Here is a 21011-nt window from a genome sequence, read left to right as displayed (position 1 = left end):
CAAGCTGAATTGTAGCTGCTTGGTAATGATTTGTGTGTGTGTGTGGATGGGTGGAGGGGAGGGAAGGATAGGTGAGTGAGTGAATGAATCACAAATAACCTAGGATCAGAACTATGCAAGTTCTGGACCTGGAATTTGAGACCTATTCCATACTCTATCACTTAACCCTAACTATGTTATAGGTTCTTTTTGAGCCCGTGCTTCATCATGTATAAAATGAGATGGTTACTTATTCATTCAGTGAGTATCCTCTTTGATAGCATCTATAGTCACCTATGCTCACAGTTTGCTCATTTCACAGCTCAGAACCCAACTTTAAAACTCCCGCCTTTCAAAGGCCCCGCCCACCTTGCCTGCCCATCTTAGGCCCCGCCCTGATTCCTCACACTCCGCCCGCAGGGCAGACGCCCCGCCTTTTCTAGCTGCAGTCATCCAATGACCAAGATACACGGATAGGTGAAAGCCAGGGAGCTTTAGGTGTCCGGCTGGCGCCTGACCAGAGTCTTGGAGTTCTGTTCTTTTCAAGCAGTCCCTTCCCTGAGTTTCCACCTACACAAGAAGCTCACCGGCTACCTCACAATCTCCTACAGGGGTCGACTGAGGCTTCACAGCCTGCTCGCCACGCTCCCCAGGAGCCCTGGGTCTTCACTGGCCAAGATTCTCCGCCCTAGCATCCTGGAAGTTGTAGTTTTCCTTCTCTAAGTTCCTCTAGGGTTTATGAGTGAGATGAGCCCCATGAGACTACGATTCCCAGAAGCCCACGCGAGACTCTGGTCACGTGGCCCCATGGATGCGGGCTTGTGGGCGGGGCCGGCCGGTGCTCCGCATCTGTGTTTGACAGACGGAGCCGGCCGGCCGCTTGGGCCCCCAGAGACCCTGCCATGGTTCGCGCGGGCGCCGTGGGGCCGCATCTCCCCACGTCCAGCCTGGACATCTTTGGAGACTTGAGGAAGATGAACAAACGACAGGTAACAGAGGCTCGGTTGGGGGCGGGGGGGCGCGCCGGGTGCACCGGGACCCGCTGCGGCTGCAGTAGTTGAGCCTTCTCCGGTGAGGCTCTCTCGAGCAAGGGCAGCTCCGTGTGACCGGAGCTCCCTGTCTCCTAGAGGCCCTGGGTTCAGATCTTCCTAGACCCACGTGTGGGCAAGTGTTTGCGTTCCTGCATCGATTAGAGCAAATTGGGGAGGGGGTGCAGGAAGGGGAGCGCAGTGGATGTCACATGTGCTTGCGGAAGTGAAGAGGGATGGCTCGAGGGAGAGTGACAGCTGTCTGCGCGTTTTGAGGGCCACTCAGTGAAGAGGGAACCGCTTTCCCTGTGCCACTCCAGAGGCCACAGAGGTTTCAGGGGCTCCCTTGCACGCTGTTGCAAGTGGCTCAGAGGCAGGCAGAGGGGAAGGGAAGAACTTTTTTTAAAAAAAAAATCCGGAGAGCTGTTCAAGAAAACCTCTCAAAGGGCTTTCTTCCGAGTTGGGCGGGGGGGGGGGGGGGGGGAGGACTGGTTTCCTGGGGGCGTGTACATCGGGACTCAGTGATGCTCCTGCGTTCTACGCGGTGCTCAGTCATGGTAGACCGAATCAACATTCATAAAAAGGGTTTCAGAAGTTTCTTCTAACTTTCCGATTCCATCCTTCTTGCAGTACCGTCTGTATAGAAGGCCATTCGTGTTGGGGAGGGGGCTCCTTGGACAGTTGGGCTTTATTTTTCAGGTCTCCATAAGAGGCCTGCTGAGACAAAGTTTCCTTTTGCGTCCCACCCCAGCCCTTCTCCACCTCTTAACTGTGCACCATCATTTCCTCCGTCAGCCCGGAAAAGTATGATTGGGCAAACTTACAGGCACTGAAGTGCCCCCGGTGTCTTGATAGATAGCCACCACAGTTACTGATGATGCCACACTGTGGTGAGAAAAGTGTGGGCTTTCCTAAAGAGGGTTTGAATGTCTTTGAACATGGTGTTTCCAGGATTTGGATGGCACCCAGAGATATTTGTGCCACTATGTAGAGAGGGGTGCTATGAGAGAGAGCACATATCTGTCCCCCCTCCCCTCCCCTGCCCCTCCTTCTTGTTCTTCTCTCCTCCCTCCTTTTTTTTTTTCTTCTTTCTGGGGAGCTTCAGAAACACGCGGCCATATGGGACAGTTTGGTGCCGTGAGTTTCCTGAAATGATTAAGATCTGGTTGTGTCTAGCTGTGCTGATGAGCTTCTGTGTCTGTGTGACCAGGAGGAGTTTTAGTAGGGGACATCGCTAGCTTGGGACAGCAATAACCGATGTCCTGAGGGTGGACACTGTTCCTAGGAAGAACGGCTTCATTTTCAATTTAGATTATTGGATAAACTTTTCAAATGCCCGGCACCGATTACTAAAGGCTATGGTTGCAAACTGTCAGGGAAGGCCCCAGATGAGTGTATCAATCCCTCACCCAGTTTGCCTGTTGGGTCACTTGGGTCAGTAGCTTGTTTTCTTGCTTGCTTTGCTGGTCTACTAATTAAAATTCACAAGTTCACTTCCTGTAACGCTTTTTAATAGTTGGGGGGAAAAACCCACCTTCTGTCTTTTTTGCTTGCTTCTTATTCTTTTCCCTTCATAACAGGATTCTGTGATACCTTGTCAGACCTTGAAGCAGGACCCCCTTTCTCTACTGCCCCCTTTCTCTACTTCCCCCACTTACTAAATAAGAGCCACGTGTTAGACAAGGGCTCTTTGTGTCTGCAGTGAGGAAGAGAGGAAGTAGTACAGTGACTGGGGTTTTTGCTGCTCTGTGGCCAGAGTATCTGGCCTAAAATGTTTGCTTAAACCTCCTTGGAGGTTGCTGATTCCAGTGACGAGGTGTGGGCTTACTTTAAAGGTCTTTTGGGGTCGTGGTTTGGTGGGCCAAAATGAAGGCCAACACAAGGCACCGTGCAAATGTGATGGGGTATATTTGGAAAGGGTTCAGCTTGTCTGTAGTTTAGCCAGAATTACGTTTCTATATTCCTGGTCACCAAACCAGCATTCAGATTTGAGGCTATCCTTTGAGTAGGGTTTCAGAGGTATGACCCATGGTTTGGCAGTGAGTTCTGTTGTCAGGTTTTTGTGTTTGGCTATCTCATTAGCCTTTATTAAAGGAAGTGTTTTGTTTTTTTTAAAGGAATTGATTTGATTACCTCACAATGATTTGTTTTCAAATACAGAGAATCATACTGGAAAATGTGTTCTTAACTTAGGGTCTTTATTAAATAAGCGGTAAGAGCTTACAGCTTTATTTTTGGCAAGACAGTGACTGGTGGTCTGAAAACCTATCAAAAAATTGGCAGTCCTTATTTAAAGTTATGGTTAGGGGCTTTCCCAACCAGATCTGTAGTTCATAGTGAAACAGTCTGTTTTTACCCACCAACCTCTGAGGGAAGCAGAGCATGTGGGGAAGGTTCGTAGTGAGTGGCATCTGCTGTAAAAGCTGTGGTTCACGGGGATCCACTTAGCAGGCCTCTTTTTCTTTTCTTTTTCTTTCTTTCTTTTTTTTTTTTTTTTGCTCTTCTGGGAATACCATGCTAGTTTCATAGTGTGCAAATGGTACAACAGGCAAGTGGTTAAAACTGGAGCATGGCTTTAGTATTGAATTGTATTTCTTTTTCTACTTTCATATTGATTGCACCATGTTGGAACGTAGTCCAAGAATGGAGTCGTGTGAGGATTCTGAGTGCTTGCGACTCAGTTTTATCAACACACTAATCTATCCACTGTGCGTTTGTGCTCCTCCCAGGTGTATCGGACAGGAGTGAGTTTACTTCAGCTGTTGTTATTCCTATGCCTCTCTGTTTTTGCCACATGTGGCTTATCCTCATGATTAAACACCTTACTCGTGTGATTCTTCTTAACCCTCAGAGAGTGCTCTGAATAAAGTTGTCTGTTGCATGAGACTTTAGTCGGCCTCACTTTTAGGCCTCACTCTTCCCAGGTTCACGCTGCCAACTAGAGTGGTAAACGGCACCAGAATACCAAAGTTACTTTAAATTTCTTTTCGTCTTTTCGTGCCCTACTTTCAGTTGAATCTTAATGATTATTTCAAGTCACCTCTTTTTACCAGGTGGTAATATTTACAAGAGACATTTTTGAGCTTTGCTTTTCTATTGTTCCATCATCTCAATATATTTTCATGTCTTATTACTCCTTAAAATGATTATCGTAGTGGCCATATATTAGATTTTGGAATCAGTCTGTGCTCACCATAGGAATTTTTTTTTTTTTTGTTTTGTTTTTTGGTTTTTCAAGACAGGGTTTCTCTGTGTAGCCTTGGCTGTCCTGGACTCACTTTGTAGACCAGGCTGGCCTCGAACTCACAGTGGTCCACCTGCCTCTTCCTCCTGAGTGCTGGGACTAAAGGCATGCACCACCACCGCCTGGCTGACAGAGGAATTTTGAGGAAGTGTTTTAGGGCTTCTGTTGCTGTGGTGCAACACCATGATCAGAAGCGACTGGAAGAGGAAAGGGTTTGTTTCACCTTACAACTTGGAGTGCGTCATCCAGGGACGTTAGAGTCAGGAACTAAAGCAGAAGCCATGGCGGCGTGCTGCTTACTGGCTTGCTCTTCATGGCTTCCCCAGCCTGCTTTCTTACACCACCCAGGACCACCAGCTGAGGGGTAGCCCTGCCCTCGGTGAGCTGGGTCCCTCTCCCACATCAATTATCAGTGAGTGGAATTCACCACAGGCTTGCCCACAGGCCAGTCTAGTGGGAACACTTTCACAATCGATGCTCCCTCCTTCCTAATGACTCTAGCCTGTGTCAAGTTGACAGAAAACCAGCCAGCACAAGAAGAAAATCAATGGTTGGGGCTGAAAAGATGGCTCAGTCTGGAAAGTGCTTGCTTTACTGAGTTTGACAGCCCCCTCTCTCTGCCCCCCCCCCCCCAGAAATCCATGAAAAAGAGCCAGGATACTTTAATCCCAGGGTTGCAATGTAGAGACAGGCAGATCCGCGAGGCTTCCTGGCCAGCTAGCCTATCCCAGGCTAGTAAGTGACCCTGTCTCAAAAAATCAAGATGGATGGCGGTTTGTTTTGCTGTGAGAAGACACCATGACCACAGCCACTCTTATAAAGGAAAGCATTTAATTGGGGCTGGCTTACAGTTCAGAAGTTTCAGGGCTGGAAGCATGGCAGCACCCAGGGCAGACATGGTGCTGGAGACGTAACCAAGAGGTCTGCATCTAGATCAGCAGGAAAAGAGCTGCCTTGAGCATTTGAGACCTCAAAGCCCACCCCCAGTGACATTCTTCCTCCAGCAAAGGCACACCTACTCCAACAAGGCCACATTCCTAATAGTGCCACTCCCTTTGACCCTGTGGGGGCGCCATTTTCATTCAATCCACTGTAGATGGCATTCTGAGGAATGACATCTGAAGTTGATCTCTGGCTTACACACACACACACACACACACACACACACACACACACACACACATACACAGACTTGTAACTCTGCCATCCTAAGATCACGTCTGGGTGTGCCTTGGACCGCCTTCTGTATTTATAGTTTGCCTGAGGTATTCCTGCAGTTGACATTTTTTTTTTCCAACATGCCTAGTGTTTGATATATTCAGTATTTGAAATATATGACAGTTGAGAATGAGTGCTTATACCCACTTGCACTCTCACACAGTGCAGCATTTGGTACTAGTCCTGAGTCTTAGCATTGAAAGAACTGAAACTTTAAATTTGCTGGGAAGGTGGGAGGATTGTGGACTTGAGCCTTTCAAATGTTTATTTGCTGCTTATATTTTCCTCGTTGGAAAATTTACAGCTTTAAGTTTTTACCTCCTGTTGGCATTCTAGTTTCCCTTGCGGCCAATTTGTTGGCATCCAGTGTGTGTTAAAGGTGTTTGCTATTCTTTAGCAGAGTGAACGGTGACTGCTGCCAGACCTGGGTCGAATATTGAGAATACAGTCTGAACAGTGTGGAATGATCCCAGCCATTGTGAAATTTACAGCTAGTGTGAGGGCAAGTGAGTGAGTGTACGTCTAACTGGTGGTGATAGGAGCCACAGGCTGCATCAGTGAGAACGTGGTGGAACAGGAAGGCAAACTGGCCTGCAGCAAAGCCTGGCACGCTCCAGGGCTTTGCCAGGTTTTATAAAGTTCGATTGGCACATAGCCATGTAAATCCTTTTAGATATTGTCTGTGGCTACTTTCCCAATCCAACAGTAGAGCTAAGTGGCTTTGATGGTTATTATGTGGCCTATAGGCTTAAACTATTTACTCTCTGGCCCTTCAGATAGAAAGTTTGCTGATTCTTGGTCTCCCACGTTGGGGAGGGCTTCCCTTGGGCACTGATGTTACAAGTGGGATTTGAGACTGGGTGAGTTTTGGATATGTCAAGAGTCTAGAGAAGGAACTGTCTGGGCAGAGCAAGCCCCAGGTGCAGGGCCTGAAGGAGAAAGGCATGTGCACTGTTCGAAGCACTGAGAGAGAGCGAGCACAAATGTGGCCAGGCACCGGTGAGTTTTACCAGCGAAAGCTGGGGAGGGAGGGCATCTGTCAGGCAGGCTGCAATGGAAGGGCTTGTGCACACACAGAGGTGACCAGATGATACCAAAAGCAAAGGACCGCATTAGAATACTTACAGTGACCCAGTGGGGCTCTGTTGATGACTTGGATGAGTGATGGCAGTCGAACCGCTTTGCTTATCAGCAAAGGTAAGGCCAGCTCTGACATGAAGTGTTTGAGTTAATGTACAGAGTCACCATAGTGCCAGGCAGTTGGGAATCTCAGCATTGGGAGGAGGTGGCCTGATGGTGGTGATGGCAACATTTGAAGGTTCAGGTGGAGGAGGAGGAGGAGCTATCGGGAGGATAACGTGTTCAGAGAGTGCATGGAGTTTCTACTTAGGGCAGCAGCTCCTTTGAGACCTTCAGCTGCAGAGGAGAAGGGGCTTCAAAGGTGGAAGAAGGCGGTACAGGGAGGAAGACCAGTTCCTGGTGGAGCGACTTAGGCTGATGGGATGGGAAAGACGTGGAATGGTGAGCCGGTCCTTACCACTCACTCCCCACCAGAATCTCTCAGCTGACACATCCAGGGAACATGGATGCTGGTGTTGTTTCCTGCCGTGGATTCAGTTGGGCTGCTTTCCTGAACTTTCCCGTGTGATTCCAATGTGTTGTCATTGTTGAGAACCAGTAGCAGAGCACAGTGGCCCTGGAGTTGTGGTCACAAGCTAGCAGCTTCAGTGTCACCTGGAGCTTGTTTGAAATGCGCCTCTCAGGCCTGCCAGGTGATTGCAGTATACATTTAGAGATACTGCCTCGAAGGATGGTACATGCACTCCCAAGTCTGGACCTGTAAAGCCATCTTCCCTGCTAGGTCTTTCTGAGTGCCTTTGGTGGCATTTGTGCAGGCCATGTGCAATTTTTTTTCATGTGCAATTTTTTAAAAAGCTGTATTTTGAATCATATTAAACTGTGCTCTTAAAACAGACACTTATTAACTGTATAGCTTTATGGGGTACAGTGTGAAGTTTCTGTCGTGTTTTCATTGTATAGTGATCAGACCACAGTGATTAGCATGCCCTTCGCATCAAACGTTTATCATTTGTTTGTGGTATAGCTTTAAAAATCTTGTCATTATCTCAACACATACTACACGACTCCCACCGGAACCCAAAGCTGGTCCATTTTTCCACATTCTGTTTCTGTTGGAGTTGAGTTGGAAACTTTGAGGAAATGCTGTTTAGAGCCACATGACCTGGCTCCTGTTTCCATCTCATTTTAAAAGGAAGTGTGCAAAGCTGATAGATCCTTGAGGGGGTCATCCTAAGATGGTCCTTATGCTGGGCTCTTACCTAGTTAACTTCACGTCTTCTGAAACACACCGAGAGGAGATAGTTAGTTGTCAACTGTTTCAAGATAGGAAGTCCAGGCAAGGAAACACTATTGCCTAAGTTGTAGAACCTGGAAGACAGAGGGGAAAAAATGTTAACCGAAGTAGCCTGAGAAAGTAAAAATGCCGAGAGATTCTGGGGAAGCTGAGAAAAGCTGTTGCTCCATGACACAGACTCATTTGAGACTTGGTTGGTTGCAGCAGATGTCTTTAGAAAAGGAGGAGAGAAAAGAAGGCAGGCCGAAGTAGATCTCCTTCTTTACTTGAAAATTGAGACCTGTGAGGTAGTCCTACCCAGCCCACTGTGAAGGGGCTTCCTCTCCCAGATGAAAGCCTGACATTTTATCCCCTGCAAAGATAAGCAGGAGGTATATGGGGTGAAGGCTGCCAGGCTTGTGGAGGGTGTAGACACTACTGTGCACATGCTGTGTGTCAAGGATCGAAAGCTAAGGTGAAGGGCAGAAGTCCTGAAAGAACAGGCCTTGCCTGTCAGTGTGTCCAGATGTCTAGAGATATGGAGCCACTGACTTAGAGATATGGCTTTGAAGTAGCTTCCATTCCAGGGCAGACGTTCCAAGGGAAGGGAAGAAGGTTGCTGGAGTTGGGGTGGTCCAGGGTTGAGTCAACAGAGTCCACGTGGTTCTGGAAATCATCTTGATACACGGCTTGGGGGAGGAACACTGAGGCAGACAGGTACCAAGGTCAGGTGCCTTCTTGCATGGCAGGAAGGGCAGGGCCTGAGGAACTCATCTCTTGAGTTGTGTCAAGAAGGGTAACTTTAGTTTGTGTGGCCTCGTGAGGGATGGAGGGCATTCAGCTGCCAGTTCAGCTACTGTCTGAAGGGAGTCAGGTTGTGTCCAGGTGTTGGTTTGCCCATTACTCCCCAGGGCTTGGCAGGTATGGCAGGCAGCTGTGGCAAGGAGGAGTCTGTACCTCAGCATGGGTGCACATGAACAGCAGTGGAGGAGCGGGCTGAGCTCTGGGGGTTGGAGGAAATTTCTGAGGTGAGTTGGGGAGTTCAGAAGCTTGCTCATCGCTGACAACAGCCATGACCTATTGACTTCTGTGACTCCTCTACCTGTGTTTTCAGCCAAATATTTACTGTTCACCCTTTGACGTATTTATTGATCATGTAAACATCCAGGCATTTTAAAGTTTTGTTTCTAAACTTTTAACAGGTAAGTTTTTTTTGTTTTGTTTTGTTTTGCTTTTTGTTTTCAGATGCAGAGGCCTACTGGTTGAGCCTTTAGGACTGTTTAGCTTCCACTTGAGTCTGGCTTTAGCTGTGGGCTCATGTACAATTTAGGTAAAGTTACTTTACATATGTCCAACTCTCAGGGTGGGAACATGGGGTTGCACAACTAGCTGACGCTAAGTTGCATCTGTTCCAAAGTGGAATGGAAGTGGCCAGTGGTTGAATTTTGGTAGGAGAAATACTTAGTGTTTGAGCTGCTGGGAAACCTCAGAGCTGTTACCAGCCTCCTTGGGGAAAGGTTTCAATGCATTTAAAGCCAAGTGATCATATTTGGGAGCCAGTAGGTGCTTAGCATGCACTGTCCAGTGTGTCTGAGGTCATTATGCTACACTGTCAGGGGCAACAGCCACTTTGTTATGTCAGGGGCAACAGGGCCACTTTGTTATACAGGGTTTTGAGGGTAAGGTGGGCAGAGTCTGTGATTGATCAAGCCCACACAAGGCTGTTTCCCCCTCTTCTCACTGACTGTGAGGTGGCATTTCGAAGGCATACCCTGTGGCTAAAACTTGAAATACTACCTGCCCTAAAGTCACATCTTGTTACATTTTATAAGCATCTCTAAGCTCTGCTGTGTAGATATTAAATATTCTGCAGTTAGTTTTCACCTTGAATTTGGCCTTTTTCTTTCCAGCTCTACTATCAGGTCTTAAACTTCGCCATGATTGTGTCTTCTGCGCTCATGATATGGAAAGGCCTAATTGTTCTCACGGGCAGCGAGAGTCCCATCGTGGTGGTACTGAGGTAGGTCCTGATCTGGTCCTGGACCTCATCCTGCCATAGTGCATCCTGGGGTCAAGGAGCAGGGTGCCTCCTGTGACAGCCATGAATTTAAGATTTTAATTGAATAAACTACTGGAGCCTTTTTATTGATGCTGTTGAGATTTTTTTCCTGGTGTTTATTGGAAAATGTTATCTTTTAAAAGGATGTTTTAGAGCACTGGTCTCAGCCTTCCTACGGCTGTATAGCCCTTTAGTACAGTTCTTCATGTTGTGGTAACCCACAGCCATAAAATTATTTTTGTTGTTACTTCATAACTGTAATTTTGCTAGTTATGAATTGTAACGTAAATATCTGTGTTTTCCGATGTTCTTACGTGACCCCTGTGAAAAGGTTGTTCAACCCCCAAAGGAGTCATGGCCCACAGGCTAAGAACCTCTGTTTTAGAGCTTGTTGATGCCAGTGCTGTTAGTATACTGGTACAGCAGTTCAGTAAGGTGGGATAATGCATTATTTATATACAAATTTACCTTACCAGTAGGAGGGGGTGTGTGTCCCTCCAGTGCCCAGAAATTGTCAGGAGATGTCAATGGCCTCTATCTCTTGTTGTGCTTATAAATATGTGTCTGCTTTAGAAGCATGAATTTTGCCAACTTCATGCAGCCATAAAGTTATTCAGGGTGAAATCTTCAGTCCATTTGAAACCAAATGGCCCTGTTTGGCAGCCAGCAGGTGCATTAGGCTGCTTTGTCCGGTGAGTCTGACATCATTATGCCTCACTGTTGGTAGCAATAGAGCCTCTTTGTTGTATGGGGCAAAAGGGAAGCTATTGTGGTCACTTGACCAGAGTCATAGCTGACCAGCCCAAGAGCCAAGGCCACAGTGCAAAGTTTTTGCTCCCAAACCAGTGCCTTTCCTCATACTGGGCTCTGCTGCCAGAGCATAGGGCTGCAGCTGTGTCTATAATTCCCCAAGCTATCTTTGTGTGACTAACCAAGCAGTGGACTTGCAGTTTTCATAAAGGTACGTGTCTGAGGAAGTGTGGCTCACGGAAGAGCAAAGTGGTCCTTGACTCAGCAGCGTTCGTAGTGTCTCGGGAGTGCCCTGGGTCCTGTGCACATTAGGAGTGAGGAGAGGACTAGGCCCCTTGGCCCTGCGTCTCAGGAGTCCCCGGGTCCTGGGTGCATTATGAGTGAGGAGGAGACTGGGCCCCTTGGCCCTGCTTCAACCGCAGTAGCTCCCCTTGTGTACTGAGGTGGGTACTTCTGCCCAGAGGCTGTTTGAAGGAATGATTTTTTTTTTAAAGGAGGCTTAGGATGTTAGTCTATGATAAAGCAAGTACATAGCACATTCAAGGTCCAAGTTTTCTCCTTAGCAAAGGAACAGGAAGAAGGAAGGAGAAACACAACAAAAACAAAAACAAACAAACAAAACAAACAAACAGAAAAACCAAACCAAACTTTGGAAGAAGGGGCTGGGGATCTATTTCAGTGGCAGAGCCTATGTGTAGGATGATGCCTAAGCCATTGGGGTCCATCTTCTGATGCGAGAAGGAGAGAGGAGGAATCTATGTGCATCCTCTCATGCAGAACTGAGACCCACTGAGGTCATCACAAGCATTTCAAGAATGCCGTTGGTAAAGCAACGCTGGATCCAAGATCCCCAGGCTCCCTTTAGATCAGCATGTGCACACCATTTCAGGGAAATTGCAGTACCTGGGGGCTTAAAAACAACAGCAACAGCATTCTGCTTTAAAGTCATGAGTTGGTAAAGTCCCTGTGTTACTTGTGGAGTCCCAGCCATGGAAGAAGAGACCTGCAAGTTGATGCTACTGAACTTTGAGGATTGCTGGACTTCAGTGTCCCCTCTTATGCTAGGACTTTGGGAGGAGGTGTCTTTTGACAGTCAGTATGTTGTCATGACCAAGAGTTTCCTAATACTTCACTTCTCTTGCTGGCCTTGGGAAATTTGTTGAGGAAAATTTCTTCGATGGAGAAAGTAGGCATTTTAGCTGTTGTTCTGTAAAAGAAAACAGAAGTCAGAAACACAACTCACCTCCAGAGGAGGGCACAGTAGGACTCTGTGATGAGGCCAAATTTGTTTTACCCAGGTTTTTTTTTTCTCCTTCTCTCCTATGGTCAGTTTTTAGTCGGCCCTTCTTGCCAGGTCTCATCCTATGCTCAGAGCACCAGCTTCACTTTTAAAACAGAGTCCTTGCAGGTGCTTAGTGACAGGCCAGCTTAGCCACATATCTCCTCCCTGCCTGCTGTCTGCTGGGGGGCTTGTGGGGTACCCGCACCGGGTAGTTGGAAGGAGGCCCAGCATCAGGAACCATTCTCTCCTTTAGAGGCCGAAGAGCTTCCGCGAGCCTGCTTCTTCCTCCTTCCTGATGAAGGCTCTTACTAGCTCATCCATGGTTGCCCAGCTCCTGTGAAGTCATATTTGTAGCTCTTGTTCTTTGCCTGTGTGTTACACCTTAGCTTTCAGTTCCCAGCAGATCACAGTTGACTTTGAACACATCAGATATTTGGCATAGGTTGGAACTATTACCATGAAGATTATGTGTCATCTTTCACACCAGTAATCCCTGTAACATTGGCTCTTGTAGAACATAGTCAAAAAGCTGATGCTGCTAGAAGCGGAACCAGGGTTCCTATTTTGTCCCAGGCCTCAGCATACTTTAGACAGGGCCTGATCTCTAACGTTATCCATTTGCTGTTTCTCATCCCTTGAAGGCACCCTGCAGTGTTATGGCTGCTGAGGCTGTGCCGGGAAATGCAGGGAGTGTCCTAGATGTTAACCAGGACTAACGGCGCTCAGTGTGGAGTGAAATGTATTTGTGGAGGTGGGACTTTTTTTTTTTAAGGCCATAAGTAGGCAGCTTTTATTTCAGAGTCGACACTATTCTCAGCTCCAATGCAGGACTTGTTCAAGGAGTGAGACGCAGACAATGGAAAAACAAGCTGAGAACAGGACCCGGTAGATAGTGTCCTTCCCGTGCAGATGCCTAAGTGGAAAGCCGTTTCCTCATCAGCCGTTTCCTCTTCTGAGCTGAAGGAAACCCACCAGGTTTGGGCACAGCACCTTTGTCAATGTGGATGCAGCTGTGGCCAGGAGCTTCACTTTACAACCCTTTGGACACTAGGTGCCACTGACGGTGACTTTGTTTTTCTTTCCAGTGGCAGTATGGAGCCGGCCTTTCACAGGGGAGATCTGCTGTTCCTCACGAATTTCCGGGAGGACCCCATCAGAGCTGGTGAAATAGTTGTTTTTAAAGTTGAAGGAAGAGACATTCCGATAGTTCACAGAGTAATCAAGGTTCATGAAAAGTAAAGAGGCTTTACTTGCTTTTATTGTGGTGTTGTACATTTCCGTAGATGCTTTAAAGGTCAGCGAGGAAAATCCAGAGAGCCAGAGCTGTTCTCGTTCTGCTGCTCACTGACTGGGCAGCTTTGCACCGGTGGCTGGGAGTGATCTTGCCCACTGTAACCCCCAGGGTGATTATGAGAGCTAAGCAAGATAATGTTTACCAAAAGACATAAAAAACAAAACAAATAAAAGCAAACCCAGACTGCTGCACAAATGCAAGGAGTGTGTTACATTAGCTGCTTGAAGGGTCTCAAAGACAGTCCCGCTCTAACCAGACTGATTGCTTTGATGCTAGAATTTTCTTCTGGCGTATAATAAAGCTAGCTGTTTCTCTGTGTCACTTTGGCCAAAGTGGCATTCTTAGCAGTAACTTCAGCCCTCGGTGGGTAAAGCCGCCTTTCCCAGGGCACCTCATGATTTCGTCATAACATGTCCTGCTTTAGTCCTTCCCCCACAGCCCTCCACGCCTTCCCCTTAGGTAGCGCTAATGACGTAAGACCTTAATGACATACAGTTTTTGTAATGAAAGCATTTAATTCTAGCTCAAATACAGAAAGTTTTCACATGATAGATTTACGTTTTATATGCTTGGCATGTACCTTTACATTTGTGCAGCTCTTATGTTAGCATTTTGTGTACATGGCTTATAAAATGAAGTTTAGATATGTGTATCTGTCTTTTAAAAGATGGCAGATTTCTCACCATGGGTCTGAGGGGAGGGGGAGGAGGGAGAATGAGAAAGATAGAGGCTGACTGAGAGTTTGGGAATGACTTCTGGTATTGGGTACTCATGCCATTCACTGCCTCCAGGTCTACGTAAAATATTCACTTCATTACACTGACATTTAGACTGATCCAGATCCAGTCCAACCTGCTCACACGCAGACGTTGTTTGAGTGGTTACACACCTTCTGCTGGCCAACCTCCTGAGGAAGAAGCAGTGACAGGACTTTCACCTCATTTGCAAATCATTTCTAAAGATGGAAACAGAGTTGAGTTGATGATGGCTTTTGCCGTAACTTCCACAAATTGTGACAGAGGATGTTTGCCCTCTTGAGTCTAAACAACCACGACTGCAGATCAACTTGCTCCTTCAGACATGGTTTCAGAGGCTTGCAGGCTTTGAGCCTCTTGCCTCATCCTAACAATGCTTGTTTTCATTTGTCTTTCTGAAAGACCCCCTCTTTATAAACTACACAGCACTACAGGCTGAGTTCCCAGTACCAGGTGTAAAGTGAGCGCCCATTTAGAACACTTAATGAGTCCCGCCTGTCTGCTGACTGTATTTGTCTGATGCCATGCCTGCTAATGGGATTCTACACCGCTGTGCTTAGTGGGGAAGGAAGTAAAGCATTAACACTTCTGCATTTGGTAAGCTTGAGGTCACTTAAAAAGCACAGCCACATTTAAGTAAGTTGCATTATCCACAAGTTCATGTGTAGACTGAGAGACAGTAAGAGCCGTCCTAACAGACTTTCCTATGAGCACTAAGAAGGGATGAAAGCAGTTCAAGTGCAGGTCGTTAATTCAGCCTCATCTGATTTCTGACTGAGTCAGACGTGAGGAGAACCACTGAAGTAAGTATGGAAAAGCTCATTGCCTGTTCTACTCTGGAGTGCAGTGATCCTGGACAGGACCATTCCTGTGAGCTCGCCCATTGATGAATGACACTAATACTCTTATTTTTTGGGGGGGGGGGAAGTAAGTTAAATACCAGGCCTGTTTCCAGTGCAGGGATGCCTGAGTGAGGAGTGATGCTGTGTACCAGTTGCCAGTCATTGCCTTCCCGTTGCCCTGGTGTTTGCTTTGTGCTTTGGTTGTCAGGGTTACTCGAATGTCTTGGAATTTAAGTCCATGAAATTGTCATTAGATCCGGGCTTCAGCTGGGTGGTTATCTGTAGGCAATCAACCCAGACCAAAGAGAGGTCAAATCTTCCTCAACTGCTTTCTAACTGCTGGCGTCTGGATGTAATGTCTGGGTTAAACTAATATGTTTTTAATGATGCTATGCTGAAAATGATTTCTGAGAGGACGTCATTTTGCTTTCCAGAGATAACGGAGACATCAAGTTTCTGACTAAAGGAGATAATAATGAAGTTGATGATAGAGGCTTGTATAAAGAAGGCCAGAACTGGCTGGAGAAGAAGGACGTGGTAGGAAGAGCACGAGGGTGAGGATGGACTTGTTGTTATACAGAAGCCCCAGAAACCAGGAAAACACTTAAAAATGAAAAAGGAATACACGCTTGTAAAACAATAGTCATTTGTCACAGACATGACACATCAGCAGTGTTGTAAGCAGGTCTAGGCTGTGCTTTGAAGACTAATAAAACTTAAGCCCAGCCTAAGTGTCCCTCAGTAGAAGAATGGATAAAGAAACTGTGGTACTTTTACACTATGGAATACTACTTAGCTATTAAAAACAAGGAAATCCTGAAATTTGTGGACAAATGGATTGAACTAGAAATGATCATAATGAGTGAGTTAACCCAGAATCAGAAAGAGTCAAATGGTTTATACTCACTTATATCTGGACACTAGCCCAAGGGGCATGTCCCATGAAAGTCTTCACTTACCAGAAAAATGGGACAGAGGGGAGGACATCCTGCTGGGACTCTAGGTGAGAGAAGCATGGGAGAATGGGGAAATAGAAGGATTCAGAGGGTCCTAGAAACCTACAAGAAGAACATTAAGACGGGCAGATCTGGGCCCAGGGGTCCTGCTCAAACTATGGCACCAGCCAAGGACAATACATGCAGTAAACTTTGAACCCCTACCTAGATCTACCCAATGGACAGGACATTCTTCACAGTTGAGAGGAGAGTGGGGTCTGACTCTCACACGAACTCTGGTGTCCCATATTTGACCACGTCCCCTGGAGGGAGAGACCTGGTGGCACTCAGAGGAGGGATAGCAGGCTACCAAGAAGAGACTTGATACCCTATGAGCATATAAAGGGGGAGGAGGTCCCCCTCAGGCACAGTCATAGGGGAAGGGAATAAGGGGAAAATGGGAGGGAGGGAGGAATGGGAGGATACAAGGGATGGGATAACAATTGAGATGTAATATGAATAAATTAATAAAAAAACCAAAAGCCAAAAAACAAAAACAAAAAAGCCTTAAGCCTGGTTTTATCAGTGAGACCCTGTCTTCAACAAAACACAGGGAAGGGATGGAGAGGTGATCCAGTGGGTTAGAGCACTGGCTGGTCCTCCAGAGGACCCAGGTTCGGTTCCCAGCACTTACATGGTGGCTTCAGTTCTGGGGGATCTGACACACTCTTCTGGCCACCTATGGCCAGATGTACAAACAGGCAAGACACTCATATATGTAAATAAACAGAATTCTTTAACCAAAGAAAACTTAGATATTCAAGGACCCAAAAGCTATAATGGAATTGGAATATATTACCTACACCCTTGGTTTAATTCTGTTCCAAAACATACACCTTCACCCAAAACTTAGTTATTTGGGGGTTTTAAAATATCAATAACTAGAAATCTTCCAAGAGATGGCCTCTACTTAACATTTCAGTGAATGTTCTGGACACTGTCCTGATAGATATGTGCACATATACCACATAGTTTTAGTTGGAAGCATTGAGTCTTTGTATCCACCAGTATGTGGAAGTAGCTTTTGTGTCAAATCTAGATCTTTACCCTTTTAAGTAGTAGTTAACTGCTGTTCTATAGGTACCCATGGTTTTATATGCAAGCATCTTGGAAGACTTTTTATGGTAGATGTTTGGATCATTTTCTGTTTGCTTCTCACAATTAGAAAGTTTTGTGGTAAATTTTTTAATGCATGATTATTTAGAGAATTAAGTATGATTGGCACTGGGCAGAACATATACTCATTTTTAAAAATGAGTAAAGGAGATGCTGCCCCTTTCTCACCGACCCATTTCTAAATGTTAGTAATAAAGTTTTACTTCTGTTAGAAAGCCCTGCTTGCTACCTGAGTCCCACTGGCTACACACAGCAGGACAGGCAGCTCCTGGTGTATAGCATTATCTTTACTAACTGGCTGGTGACACAAGGACTCTTGCCAAGCTTTTACTGCTTTCCTCTGTTGCACTTCACTCAGGTGTCTGCAGCGAGACCAGGGGACGCCCTGCTAGTCAGTCATGTGTTTCCAGTGCTGATGGAGGCCACAGCTGGAGAGAGGCAGAGGTTCTGTGGTTGTGGCTCCTGCTTCTCACTAGCACAGATAATGGGGCTTGGGCACAGTGCTGACATCTGGCTCACTGGCTCTGACCCCTACTCTCAGACCATGCTCATATTTGAGTCTGAGTTACAAGATCTGCATGTGTGTTCATTCCTCAGGAAACTCATCTATCAGGTTTGAGAAGGTCTGAAATGAAAATCATGCTAATCGCTTAAATTCTGGATGACTGTCTGTGTTCTTTAAAGCTTAATTTGTTGTCTGGTTTCTTTTCAAGTCATATAAATCTTCTGCTTTTATTTTGGAGCCGTTCTGATTTAGGCCACCTGAAAATACTTTCTTCCTAAAAACAAAACCAACTAGGTTTGTGAATGTTGCTTATTCTACTTGAGGAAATTGTTCAGCTAATTCTTTTAATGGTACCAAGTACAGCCAGAGAGCTCTGCTGCTCAAACTGTGGACTCACTTAAAGCTGCCTGGCCTTTAGTGCACATAGGCTTTTTGCCTTGAGAAAGAAGTGAGCACTGGCCATAGCCAGTGGTGCACCCTGGGAAGACTGGTGTCCAGGGGCTGATATGTAGAACAGTCAATATTGTTGTTTTTTTCTTTTCTTTTTTTTTAAAACATTTTTTAAATTAATTTATTCTTGTTACATCTCAATGGTTATCCCATCCCTTGTATCCTCCCATTCTTCCCTCCCTCCCATTTTCCCCTTATTCCCCTCCCCTATGACTGTTCCTGAGGGGAATTACCTCTCCCTGTATATGCTCATAGGGTATCAAGTCTCTTCTCGGTAACCTGCTGTCCTTCCTCTGAGTGCCACCAGATCTCCCCCTCCAGGGGACATGGTCAAATGTGAGGCACCAGAGTACGTGAGAAAGTCATATCCCACTCTCCACTAAATTGTGGAGACGAACAATCAATATTGTATCATCATATAATAAACAAAGTTTATATTTCTTGCTTTTTATTCCCACGATTTAGGTTCTTACCTTATGTTGGTATGGTCACCATTATAATGAATGACTATCCAAAATTCAAGGTAAGAATTTATGTATGTGTGTGTTTATTTAAGTTTTAAATATTGGAGCTTTTACCTGTGCAATTGCAAATAGGAAGCCATCATAAAATGTTTTGCCATTAATTTTTCTGTGGAGCATTTCTAGTTACCTACAAATTAACATAATAACCTAAATTATTAACATTTAAATGAGTTATTTAAAACAGCTATTTTTACCTTTTATATTAACTGTTCTGAAATGGTGCTTATAGAATTGTTGATTATTATGGAAATTTTAAACATAATCTGAAGTATCATCAAAACCCTGGTCATATTTATCAGCCAACTTCAGTAGAAATGGCATTTCTATTTTAAAAAATCACTTGAAAAATAATAGGCAACATATAAAGGACTAAGCACTGCACTAGCTGTGGCTGTCGAGTCCTTGGCCCCGAGTCATCAGTATATTTTTGGGTCTTCATTCAGTGTGCACTGGACAGCTAATTTGGAGAACAAGGTGTGGGGGAGACAGGTCCTCTGTTGAGTCTGTTCTCAGTCCAGCATTGAGCAGGCTTCATCTGAGCTCATTTATAACCTGGGGTTATTTGTAGACCTCATGATGATTTCTATTGTGCTCTCTCTACAGTATGCTCTGTTGGCTGTGATGGGCGCATATGTGTTACTTAAACGTGAATCCTAACATGAGAAGCGGTTCCTGGGACCAGATTGAAATGAATTCTGCTGAAAAAGAGAAAAGCTAATATATTTGAAATGTTCCACTTTCTGTACAAAGGGAAACCAGGTGGAGACGTTTTTTGTCTTGTCTAAATAAATGATTCACCAGTAAAGATGGCTTCCTTTTGTGGCCTCTGATTGGAGTCTGCTCAGTCTCTGAGCTGCTGGAGGTAGTGGCTCCCACCTAGCACGGGGTCAGCAGCTCTTCTAGACACCGAGCTGTGTGTTTGGGTCTGGCCTGTGGATGGGAACAGGGCATAGTCCACATGATACAGCCACAGCAACTGGCTTCAGAGATAAAGCTCCCAGCTTCCAGAATGACGCCTGAGGGAGACAGACAGGTCCTTCAAGGAGGAGGGAGGGCTTTTTATTCACCCATATGTGATCTGATAAACAAATGAAATCTAAAGGCGTTTAGGAGGAGGAGATGCAATCTGCTTTGTTTTGTGATATATTTTGGGGTGGTTTGTGCAGTTATTTAAAGTGTTCAGTAAATTATAAAAATGCTGTGGAAGTAGGAGAGCTGGCTCAGTGGTTGGGAGAGTTTACTGCTCTCACAGAGGACCCAGGTTTGGTTCCCAGAACTCTTGTCCGGCAGCTCATGCCCTCTGCTTTCTCAGGCAGCTGCACTCACATGCTGTACATGCGTTCACATGGCAGATGTGCATACACATGAATAGAGAAATGAACAAATAGATATAAAACAGTGCATACACTTCTGAAAAAAGATGGGAATACAGAAGTAAAAGAAGTCATTCTTTTCGTCATTCTTTTTCATTTTGGTGGAGTTAGTGATTTCTATTCTAAATAGCCCCGAATTGAAAACAGTCCCTCACTGAAATATGGAGCAGGTCCTGGCATCATCTTAGATGCTGGAGACGCAGTTCCAGTCTTGATGGAGGTTCCTGTGTATTTAGGTGGAAGAAAGAAACAAACCTGAGGTTTCGGGTGTTGATAATCACTGTGACCAAGGGTTAAGCAGGAGAGGCAAATGGAAGGTGTCAGAGGTTACTATTTGGCAGTGGGGGGGCAGTTGGGTGGTTGGGTGGGTGAGGTGGGGATGGAGAGTGAAGGATGCATGGGACACAGACAGTAGCTCAGTCAGTAAAGTGCCTTGCACCGTGAGTACCAGAGTTTGAGCCCCAGGCGCAGGTGCTCACCTTTGTTGGCACAGTGGAGATAGAGACAGATGCATCCTTGGGGCTCATTGATCAGACAGCCTGGCCTACTTGGAGACATCCCAACCAGTGAGAGGCCCTGTCTCCAATAAGACAAGGAAAAAATGGTGGCCGATGTCTGTGCCTGAGGAGCAAACACACATCACAAGGTGGAGGGCCCCAGGGAAATAATCAGTGGTAAAGTGCTTGCTGTACAACTATGAGGATGTGCGCTTACATCAAAGAAAGCCAGGCGTGGTGGTATACTTACAATCCCAGTTCAAGGGAGATAGACAGATACATCCTGGGGCTCACTGATGACCCAGCCTAGCCTGCTGGTGAGCTCCAGGCTCCAAATGCAAGATGGATGACACCTGTAGTTGTCCTCTGGTCTTCTCAACATACGTGTGAACATGTGTACATATACATATGAACACACATCTGCTCCTCTGTATACACAAAAGTGTACACACATAAAAGAACTTACTGCTTATATGGAGATTAGGGACACTGCTCTCCAGGCAGGCAGAATTCACCTCATATTAATGAATGAGGAAAAAGAGTAGCTTGAACAATGACGGAGCCCGAATTTGAATTCTCTACTTATCTCCCTGTATCTTCCGTCTGTCTATAGTTTATGGCCTTCGGTCTGTCTGTCTGTCTGTCTGTCTGTCTGGTGAGTCTATTCTTTGTTCCTGTTGCCTGCCTGTCCCTAATAAAGGGCTTAGCTCTATATTTATTCATCAGCACAGAAAACATGGTATGGGA

The 21011-nt window shown here is 45.9% G+C and overlaps 1 protein-coding gene across 1 annotated transcript; it reads left to right on the top strand.

The window, feature by feature from the left end:
* The first annotated feature begins 793 nt into the window (after positions 1-793).
* SEC11C (SEC11 homolog C, signal peptidase complex subunit) lies at positions 794-19199 on the top strand. The gene is made up of 6 exons (XM_084778796.1): positions 794-968; positions 9733-9842; positions 12999-13148; positions 15239-15358; positions 18336-18393; positions 18998-19199. The coding sequence occupies exons 1-6, from the start codon at positions 882-884 to the stop codon at positions 19049-19051; spliced, it is 579 nt and encodes a 192-aa protein (XP_084634922.1). The 5' UTR covers positions 794-881; the 3' UTR covers positions 19052-19199.
* Positions 19200-21011: the final 1812 nt, after the last annotated feature.

The sequence above is a fragment of the Acomys minous genome, assembly GCF_964271855.1.
Source record: "Acomys minous genome assembly, chromosome: 4".
Classification (NCBI taxonomy): domain Eukaryota; kingdom Metazoa; phylum Chordata; class Mammalia; order Rodentia; family Muridae; genus Acomys; species Acomys minous.
The sequence above is the reverse complement of the archived record's forward strand: the minus strand, read 5'-3'. Positions and strand labels throughout refer to the sequence as shown.